Here is a 9,469-nt window from a genome sequence, read left to right as displayed (position 1 = left end):
GTAACACGAAAGCTTAAGTTAATATTTACAATTGTTCTAGAACATCTTCAATAAAATATTACTGCATTGCTCAATATTGTATAAATTACATCAAACTTTTAATGTGTGCCTTTCATCACGAAAATGTCATTTACACAAAAACAAAGTTTCGTTTAACCAAGAATTGATTTATAGGAAATTGATACGGTATGTGCGTTGGATGAATATAAATGTTATTGTTCTTTTTGATATAAGATCTTGAAGATAAGCATGCTAGTTAGGCTAGGTCAGGTTGTGATGTCATCAATACGATATGATGACGAATATTGCCAAAGGAAGTATCCAAATTAAAATTAATTTGAAATTAAATACAATGTTTTTTCAGATATTGTATCTTATTTTGCTAATTGGTTCTGCTGAAAAAAAGAATAAATTGTGGCTTTGAGTTCCAAATAATAAACAAAGCTGTAAATTGAGACTGTAAAATCAATAATTTTCTATTTGTTTTAAATATGCGGTATATGTTTTTCATATTTATTTCTCATATTGATAATTCAAATTTTATGTAAATAGCAAGAATGTTTTAGCGGCACTGTACAGAATTATTGCTACTTTTTTAAGGCAGTTTTGTGAAGCCAAAAATTATAGAATTCATATTAGGCTAGATTTATATAATATTTGTACATAATAATACAGATAAATTCGTTAATTGATAATTAATTTATATTGAGGACATGAAGGCAGGATTTATTAGGGAAAATTTCAATTTTCGAAAAACTAAATTTCACTTTCGAACTCAAAATTTTCGACTTTAAGAAATTAACATTTCACTTTCGAAATTAAAATGCGTTCACTTTCGAACTTGATCAATTGTTATAGAAAATTTTGAAACTTGAAAAAAATGGTTCACTTTCGAACTCGAAATTTTATTGCGGATCTTCGAAATTGAAATTTCACTTTCGAACTCTAAATTTAATTTTCGAAATTAAAACGTTCACTTTCGAAATTCAAATTGCAGAATTGTTTTCAATTCCTGTTCAAATAATCCTGCCACATTATCCTCAATCAACATTACACTACAAATAAATAAGAATACATCTTATGTGGTTTTTGTATTATAAGTACTTTCCGATCGTTTACTCTCCGTACTTGAAATTGTTGATCCAGGTCGATTTGATTTATGATGCATGCCTGGCTTAAGTAGATTATTTTGCTGTATCAATCCATCAAGCTTTTTCTTATCGTCTGCAATGTCGCAATGATGATAAATGTGACCAAGTCGTGGTGCCAATTGTGATGGCCCTTCGAGTAACAATGGTGCTGTTTTGACTCTTTGTTTCATCATTTCCATGTTCAACTCGTGTTCCTCCTGCCGAAGTTTCTGTTCTGCTTTTCTTGTTGCCAGTCGTATCGCAATTTCTTCATCGTTCGATGCCCTTAAAAATTAATGAAACATTAAATTCCATCAGGAAACGGTCAGTAAATGACTTACTCATGAGCTAATTGTTGGAATGCGTGGGTATTCTTCACACCCCATGAAGGCCTTCGAAATTTGTCACGCATCAGCATCTCTTTTGTTTCCTTATAATGCTTAATTTTCTCTCGACTCCATTCATAACGCAATGTTGCTGCTAAATTAGGACGATTTACGGGATAAATTGGTTCTGGTGTAATTTTGTCACTCGGTGTCTCTCGATGCTGCTTAAGGGTATTCATCGTTGTTGCTGTTGTATCCGACTAAAATAAAAATTTTATTTAAATTACACTGTTGGAAATTTTGTCACATTACTTTAACGCTTCCTTTGTCACGATCACGTTTGGTATCAAAAATGTAAGATTTTGCGAATTGAGTGCGCGACGATGCGATTGCACTTTTAGTCTTCCTTAACTTTTTACGCAATTTCTTTTTCTTTGAGAGAATTGGTGAGAAATCGACACTCTGCTTCAATATGCTTGGTGTTATTGCTTGCGCGAGTTCCATATCATCTATAGCTTCATTTTTCTTCTTCTCTTCCTCGCGCTTTGCCATCGATGGCGGTAATTTAGATATTTTTAAAAGCTCTTCTGCCCTCAATTTCTTGTTTAAAGCCCTAATTTCGCGAAATGAGACGAAGAAAATCAATAAATATTTTTTTATGTTCTTGTCTATATTTAGGCTAACAGTCAAAACTATAAAAGATTCACATCCGTATGTCTATATACTTTTTTATTTACCTAAAATAATTATCCTCCCACATTTTATAATGGAAATAATTGCAAAAAAGATTTTTAGGAAATGGCTTTGCCTTAAATGGACATGACGTTGAATCAACATCCTCATTATCGGAAAAGTCGCAATTTCCTAATTGTGGTGTGGAAAGACTACGACTTAGACATCGTCTGGAACTACTACGAGCATTGTTACGTGTCTCATAGAAGTGAAATGGCTTCATTTGAGATTGAAGTTTAATTGCTGAATTTAGTCTAGCCAATTGGCTTCTGTAAATGAAAATTTTATTTAAAATTTAACTTAAGGCCATCCTCATTAGTTCCACTTACTTGTGCTCTTTGTCTTCCATGACTTTTTTAAACAGTGGTATACGTGATGTTATTGGAATATCCTTAATTGGATCCCGTTTGACTGTATGATCAACAGCTTTTAACTTATCGTGTGTCAAGTCACTATAAAATTTCGTGTCACCTTCCAGTTCCTTTTGATATTTTGTATCATTTAATTGACTACGTGTTGGACTGATTGATTTACTACGATAATTTTTAAGTGAGTTCAACATCTCATAGTCGTCCTGGATATTTGATAATCGAGATGTTTGCTTCCGACATCGCGACTCAGCACGACTTGTTCGTGGGCGAGATGTTGCTGATGATAGACGAGATATATTATCTCGTTTTTTGCATGTAATCGATCCATCGAAATCTAATTGCCATGAACAAATTGAGTTTCCATCATCAGCAAAGCTGATTCTTTCTGTAATATTCCTTTTGGTCTCATAGTCATTAGGACAATTAAAGAAATCAAAATGATGGGAGGATGTTCTGGAACTACACTTGTCAGATTTAGATTTTGATTTTTTCTTCTTACTCGGTTCCTTTGTTTCTGTTAATAATTGCTGCTTCTTTTTCAATATATCTAATTCACGATAAAATTCACGTTCTGTAAGATGATTCATGTCGCTATAATCTGCAAAGGAATTAAAAAAATTTAATTTACACCAAAAATTGTCTATTGCATAAGAATATTCCTTAAACACACCTGGAATGCTATTGTAAAATTCTTTGAGTGATAAAAAGTTCATATCTTGCAAAACAGACTTCTCTAATGCTTTCTTTTTAACACTATTCATACGACTACGACTGCTAAGCTTCAACATTTCAATTTATGGATTTAAATAATTTTAAAAAGTTTATGACACTTTTTTAATTCAAAAAATATACTCCAATTCCTTTAAAGAACAATTTTTTTTTGAGTTTTGTTTACTTGTATATTTTTTGTTGCCCATAGTAACACGGTGTGGTGCTTTGTGTACGTTTGCGTATACGGCAAGGAGTAAGAAAGAAAATTCCATATGACCCAAAAACTACAGCACATACAGTGCATTGTTTTTATTGTTAAGCATAATTGCGCGCGAAATGTCATGCGATGATTCGATTGATCAAACAAGTTATAGAAAATGCTGTGAATATGAAAATAAATGGTTTGTGTCTTGGCTGAGCTTTTAAGTGCGGAGCTTTTATTTAATTTTCTTTTGTAAAGCTATGAATGAACCGTTCGATTTGAGTGTGATGTGGAATTCTATTTTAGGCTCAATAAAGCCTGGAATTATTTCAAAATTTTTAAGGATGTTGATGATTGTTGTTTTGATATTGATCATTGCAAATTTTTGGCCCTGCAAATAATGTTTTTAATTGATTTTAATTATATATAGTTGATGGATGTACTTACTATGCAATTTCGTTGACCCTAGAAAGTTATAGCAAGAGATAATTAATTCAAATGAAATCAATGCAAGGACAATGTAGCTTAGAGCAGTTTATAGAATGTTTCATACTTACAGCACTAAATGGAATGAATCCAAACGGCGAAATATTTCCCATAAATCGTTCAGGAATGAATTCATCAGGCTTCTCAAAAATGGTCGAATCTTTTAAAAGAGCAAACTTTGCAATACTTGTAATTCGCACTTTACTGGTACTTTGTCTGCACTTTATTGCATCTTCTACATGCACTCTTACTTGCACTATAATCGGAACTGGTGGATTTAGACGAACTGTTTCTTTGCACTTTACTGACCACTATCTAGGTATTTGAACTCACTTAAACTTTGTTGCACTTACTGCACTTTATTGGATTTACTGCACTTTGCTGTACTTTTTGCACTTCACTGCACTTTACTTTACTTTACTGCATTTAACTGCATTTTGTTGTATTTTACTACACTTTACGATAATTTACTGCACTGTACATGCTTTATATTTGAATAACCCATCCAAAAGCAAAATTTTTCCTCATATTTCTTATTTTTGGTAAAAAAATTTCAGAAAACCTGTATTTGGCCTAAATTTTGCAATATTAGAGTAAAAAACCTTTAAAAAAACCAAATTTCTCCTATATCATGTTGAAAAATCCTCGAAAAATGCCAAATTTCGCCATTATTTTCCTATGTTATGGTGAAAAACTTAAGAAATTTCTAATTCCGTCTCAATTTTTCTATATTAGGGTGACAAACATTTGGAAAAGTCAAATTATGCCTCAATTTTTCTATAATGGGGTGAGAACCTCGGAAATGACTATTTTCGTATAGCTTTCCGTTCTCCAGAAAGAAAAACTACCGGAAAACGCTATTTCCCACCTTGGTTTCCCAATATTAGAAAAATTGAAAAATCTTAGAAAATACAATACCGCCAAATACCGCCTATACCGCTTGGTTTCTCTGCCAGGGACGAAGTGCAATAAAATGCAACAAAGTAGAATAAAGTGCAACAAAGTAAAGCAAAGTACAACAAAATTGAGAAAAGTGCAACAAAGTAGAGAAAAGTAGAGAAATGTGCAATAAAGTGCAACAAAGTAGAGAAAAGTGCAACAAAGTGCAATAAAGTGCAACAAAGTGCAATAAAGTGCAACAAAGTAGAGAAAAGTGCAATAAAGTGCAGCAAAGTGCAACAAAGTGCAATGAAGTGCAACAAAGTGCAATGAAGTGCAACAAAGTGCAATAAAGTGCAACAAAGTGCAATAAAGTGCAATAAAGTGCAACAAAGTGCAATAAAGTGCAACAAAGTGCAATAAATTTCGCTAAAGTAGAGAAAAGTGCTGAATTTGCAATAAAGTGCAGTGAAATCACGGTCAAGTGCAATAAATTGCAATGAGTAGAGTAGAGCTCTCACCCCTTGGACGAATATAAACAAAAATATAATCATTGAGATTCCCGTAGTGTGATTGTGATTATTTTGATTTTACTTATCGGCCAAGGTTTCGATTATTATTAGAATTCGTTATCGCAAAGATGTTGTTATCATACGCATGGTAAGTAAGATATAAATATAAATAAGTGATATGAGTTAAAGTCATTTGGTCAGGTTTTTGCAGTTTTTGAATTTACTTCAGTTTCATCCTAACTGGATAGATTTCTAAAACTCCCATGATACATAGGATTCATTCTAAGAAGTACAACGTAATCATGTCTGCTCATATGCTTAATATAGTAATAATCATTAAAATGTGATACATCGAAAGGACTGCATGTGATTTAAATTACTTTTTTGATAACCTTTGGGTCATTTCCAGCGAAATTCTCAAAGAAGACTTTAAGACGATCAACTTTTGATCAACTGTGTTGTCTAGATTATGTACTTTGGTACAATAATGTGCTGTAGAGCAATATCCAAAGTGTGTACCGTGGCAAAAACTAGGGACAACACTACTAGACTAGCTAGTTGTATTTGTTTGGATAGTTAGAGGAGTCGGATGCTATACTTTGACGGGTTAGAGCTCTATAGAGTTAGATCACTTCTTGAACAGGACATGATGAACAACACTAAAAGCTAAACACTTATCAAATTTGATTAAATATTTTTTATTCCTCATTTAAAGTCTCTAACATAAGAAAATTAAATTCTGATTACATATCATATGCTACAATCTTCCTTCTTTCCAATATTTATGGACTCAAAGTTGTTGTTGTTGCTTCCAAAGTTTTGTTCTTCCAAACTTTAACCCACTCAGATGGAATGGTGTAATTAAAACTCTCAGTTATTTCTACTAAATCTTTAGGAACTGGTTCCATTTCTGATCCATCTGCACCATCTGTGAATTTTGGTCGCATCCATTCATATACAGTTGTTGTGCTTATAGATTTTGTTGTTGTGACATTTGATGATTCAGTTGTTGTCATGTTTGATGATTCTGTTGTTGTTATATAGACTTTGATCCAAAGTGGATTCTTCGTTGTCGTTTCATTTACTCCAAACATTTTGGCTATTCTTTCGTGAAGTTCAAGTCGTTTCCTTTGGAACAGGTCTTAAAGTTGTTCCAGCAGTTCCGTTTTCATATGTCACAGGTAGTGGCAACATCCATTGGTACGGTGCTTCCGTAGTAGTTGTAGTAGTTGTGGTGGTTTCAGGTGGAATCGTTAAAGCCTCTGGTATCCAAGTCTCATTATCTGATAATTGTGGAATATCTTCTACAATTGTTGTAAGTTTGGGGTTTGGTTCAGCAAGGTCATCTTTTCCAATGATTCTAAGGAAGAACAGATGAGCTCTTGCTCCATACGATAATGATTTTTCGGTCGTTGTAGTTGGAGCTTGAGTCGTTGTTGTAGTTGGTATAAATGATGCTTGTTTTTCTGGCACTTGACCATCATAGCAGTTGAGAATTGTATATGTTGTGTCTATGGTAGTTCCATTGATTATCATTGTACCATTCAAGAGAGTTGTTGAGTTACAGAAGATCGAATTCCTGCTCATTAGAGTATCTTTCTTACAATAGATATTTCCATATCTTTCTCTGTCTGATAAGTCACACTCCATGATCCTGTTTGCACATTTAGAGTTGGTTTGGTTTTTCAGTACTTCTGTTTGATTTACTGGAAGTTCTGTTGCTTTTTCTAGAGATTCGGTTTGATTGGCTGGACTTTCGGTTGTATTATCATTAGCTATTGTTTGATTCACAAGTACTTCTGTTTGATTTCCTAATGGATCTGCTTGAATTTGACTTGGTGAGCTCTGATTAACTGGAGCCTCCACTTGGACTTTAGAATCTAATTTGGTTATGTTGTCATTGCTATTTTCAAAGCACGAAATCACAATGGAACCATTAATACATTGATAAACGTATTCATTATTGATTTGGATTTGCGATTGCATTAGGTCGGTACTATTACAGTACATAAGAGGCTTATTGGATGGGACATTAAGTGGAAGAAGTGAAGCTAATCCAAAAGCAGTTGCGGCACCTAAAAAAGAAGCAAAATAGGTTTAGATATATTCCAGAAAAACTTGCCAAAACTCACCAATGACAGCACTAGCAGGAAGAATCTTATCTTCTCCAGGTACTTTGTTTTCAAAGTATGGCTTTTTAGTAGTTTGTCGCCATCTACGATCATCATCTTCATCCCATTGTCTTCGACTGTATCCATAGCTATCACCATATCCAGAGTGACCGTAATGATGATGATGTCCATAATGATGGTATCCACTAGAACGTCCCCATCCATATCCACTATGCATACCAGCACCATAGAACATAGCATTTGTTAAAAAGCCTGAACCTGAACCTGATCGTTGACTTCCATAATAATTATTTGAAATATAAGTATTGCCTGGAACTCCATGACTTCCGAAAGTATTTCCATAATAAGTTTGATGGCTGTTTGTATATCCAGGATTTGATCCATAAGTTCCATAAACATTTTGTCGAGGAATGTTACTTCCATAGCTTGGTGAATTATAGGATGGGCTATAGGATGGGCTGTATGATGGACTGTTCGAAGGTCTATAGCTTGGCGAGTTATAAGATGGAGAATTAAAGTGAGAAGGGCTATAAGCTGGAGGATTATTATAGCTTGGCGAATAAGCAGGAGGAGAATTATGGCTTGGAACTGGACGATTTTGCATGCCTGGATATGATGGTGGAGGTCCAACTGGTGCTGATGGAACAGGTTTTGATCCAGTATTTGTACTTCCTGTATTACCTGTATTCCATCCGTAATTTGTACTTGCTGGTTTAGATCCAGTGCTTGAACTTCCTGTATTACTTCCTACATTCCATCCGTAGTTTGTGCTTGATGGTTTAGATCCAGTGCTTGAACTTCCTGTATTACTTCCTACATTCCATCCATAGCTTGTACTTGGCTTAGATCCCGTATTTGAGCTACTTCCACCAGTATTCCATCCATAAGATGGCGAGGGTGATGGTCGAGAATATGTGTATGAAGGTGAAGGTGCACTGTATGTATATGAAGGTGAAGGTGATGGTCGAGAATATGAGTATGAAGGTGAAGGTCTCGAATATGAAGGAGATGATCTTGAACCTCCAAACCAACTCGATCCACCACTGCTGCTTTTTGAGCTACTACTTCGTGATGATGATGATGATGATCCACGTCCAGAGCCTGAAATGTTTCATTATAATTTTACCAATTTCGTAAAGTTTGACATACAGTTAAAATGTATTACTTCCTCTTCCACCCTTGGCATCTGTATTACTTAATGTCAGTAACACAATTATTGCGATGTAAAGTCCTTTATATTTTATTTTCATGATTCAATGATAATTTTGTCAATTGAACCGTAAACTTGTTGCTTTACTTTTAAGTTGATAACTACGCAAATTTTTATTTTGAATCTTTACTTGATGGACACTTGTTAATGACTGAGTATATAATTGCTCTGTAATTTATATTAATTCTAGTTGTGCTCTTTGAAATATGAGTATTTGATGCTCAGTCTTAATCTTCGCTCACACATTTATGAGCAATTCAATCGGTTTGAGGATAGATTCTTAATGAAGAAAGTGTAAACAGAGTCTGAAAATTGGAATATATTTGCTGACGCTAAATATGACGTTATTAACATGATAAAGACTGATGAGTAATATTGTGTCATTTATTTTATTTTCTTAAATAACAAACATGGCTTATTGCGTACTTAAAGTCTGCGTAATCAAAATAATCACAAGGGAATATTAATGTACTGCCAACTCGAGTGGACAATTTGACATCATTTCCAGTGAACATGTCATTAGTCGACCGTAAGTCTAGTTATTATCTAGTCTAGTTTGAAAACTTTAATCCAATTCGAAGGGAAGTAGTGACTAACTTGCTCAGCTACCGCAACCATATCTTTTGGAACAGGTTCCAATTTTCCATTATTTTCATTTGCAAATGATTCTCTCATCCATGTATGTGGCTTTTTAGTTGTGGTTGTGGTTGTCGGCATTTCTGTAGTAGATTCAGTGACCATCTCGGTTGTGTAAATTTTGTACCAACTCAATGGAAGG

General features: G+C 34.0%; 2 protein-coding genes and 1 long non-coding RNA gene across 3 annotated transcripts; all 3 read right to left on the bottom strand.

Annotated features, from left to right (window-relative positions):
- Positions 1–1,034: 1,034 nt before the first annotated feature.
- LOC139100453 (protein FAM161A-like) lies at positions 1,035–3,347 on the bottom strand. The gene is made up of 6 exons (XM_070653044.1): positions 3,230–3,347; positions 2,518–3,157; positions 2,194–2,457; positions 1,769–2,069; positions 1,472–1,716; positions 1,035–1,415 (listed from the first exon to the last, which is right to left on the bottom strand). Exons 1-6 carry the CDS (start codon positions 3,345–3,347, stop codon positions 1,079–1,081), a joined length of 1,905 nt encoding a protein of 634 aa, XP_070509145.1. The 3' UTR covers positions 1,035–1,078.
- Positions 3,348–3,616: 269 nt separating this feature from the next.
- LOC139100616 (uncharacterized) lies at positions 3,617–4,144 on the bottom strand. The gene is made up of 3 exons (XR_011545458.1): positions 4,030–4,144; positions 3,920–3,937; positions 3,617–3,863 (listed from the first exon to the last, which is right to left on the bottom strand). It is a non-coding gene; the product is annotated as an uncharacterized lncRNA (long non-coding RNA).
- A 1,887-nt stretch (positions 4,145–6,031) lies between these two features.
- LOC139100587 (uncharacterized) lies at positions 6,032–8,828 on the bottom strand. The gene is made up of 3 exons (XM_070653240.1): positions 8,647–8,828; positions 7,482–8,582; positions 6,032–7,424 (listed from the first exon to the last, which is right to left on the bottom strand). The coding sequence occupies exons 1-3, from the start codon at positions 8,729–8,731 to the stop codon at positions 6,466–6,468; spliced, it is 2,145 nt and encodes a 714-aa protein (XP_070509341.1). The 5' UTR covers positions 8,732–8,828; the 3' UTR covers positions 6,032–6,465.
- Between the last annotated feature and the right edge of the window lie 641 nt (positions 8,829–9,469).

The sequence above is a fragment of the Chironomus tepperi genome, unplaced genomic scaffold (genome assembly GCF_022539635.2).
Source record: "Chironomus tepperi strain 1889 unplaced genomic scaffold, CSIRO-AGI_Ctep_v1 contig_67, whole genome shotgun sequence".
Taxonomy (NCBI): Eukaryota; Metazoa; Arthropoda; class Insecta; order Diptera; family Chironomidae; genus Chironomus; species Chironomus tepperi.
The sequence above is the reverse complement of the archived record's forward strand: the minus strand, read 5'-3'. Positions and strand labels throughout refer to the sequence as shown.

Coding starts and splice junctions, on each gene's coding strand:
- LOC139100453 (XM_070653044.1), bottom strand. CDS start 3,347: ATGTTGAAGCTTAGCAGTCGTAGTCGTATGAATAGTGTTAAAAAGAAA. Junction 3,158..3,229: donor ATTTTACAATAGCATTCCAG/GTGTGTTTAAGG, acceptor ATTCCTTTGCAG/ATTATAGCGACATGAATCAT. Junction 1,416..1,471: donor TTCCAACAATTAGCTCATGA/GTAAGTCATTTA, acceptor TTAATTTTTAAG/GGCATCGAACGATGAAGAAA.
- LOC139100587 (XM_070653240.1), bottom strand. CDS start 8,731: ATGAAAATAAAATATAAAGGACTTTACATCGCAATAATTGTGTTACTG. Junction 8,583..8,646: donor TGCCAAGGGTGGAAGAGGAA/GTAATACATTTT, acceptor GAAACATTTCAG/GCTCTGGACGTGGATCATCA. Junction 7,425..7,481: donor TCCTGCTAGTGCTGTCATTG/GTGAGTTTTGGC, acceptor CTTCTTTTTTAG/GTGCCGCAACTGCTTTTGGA.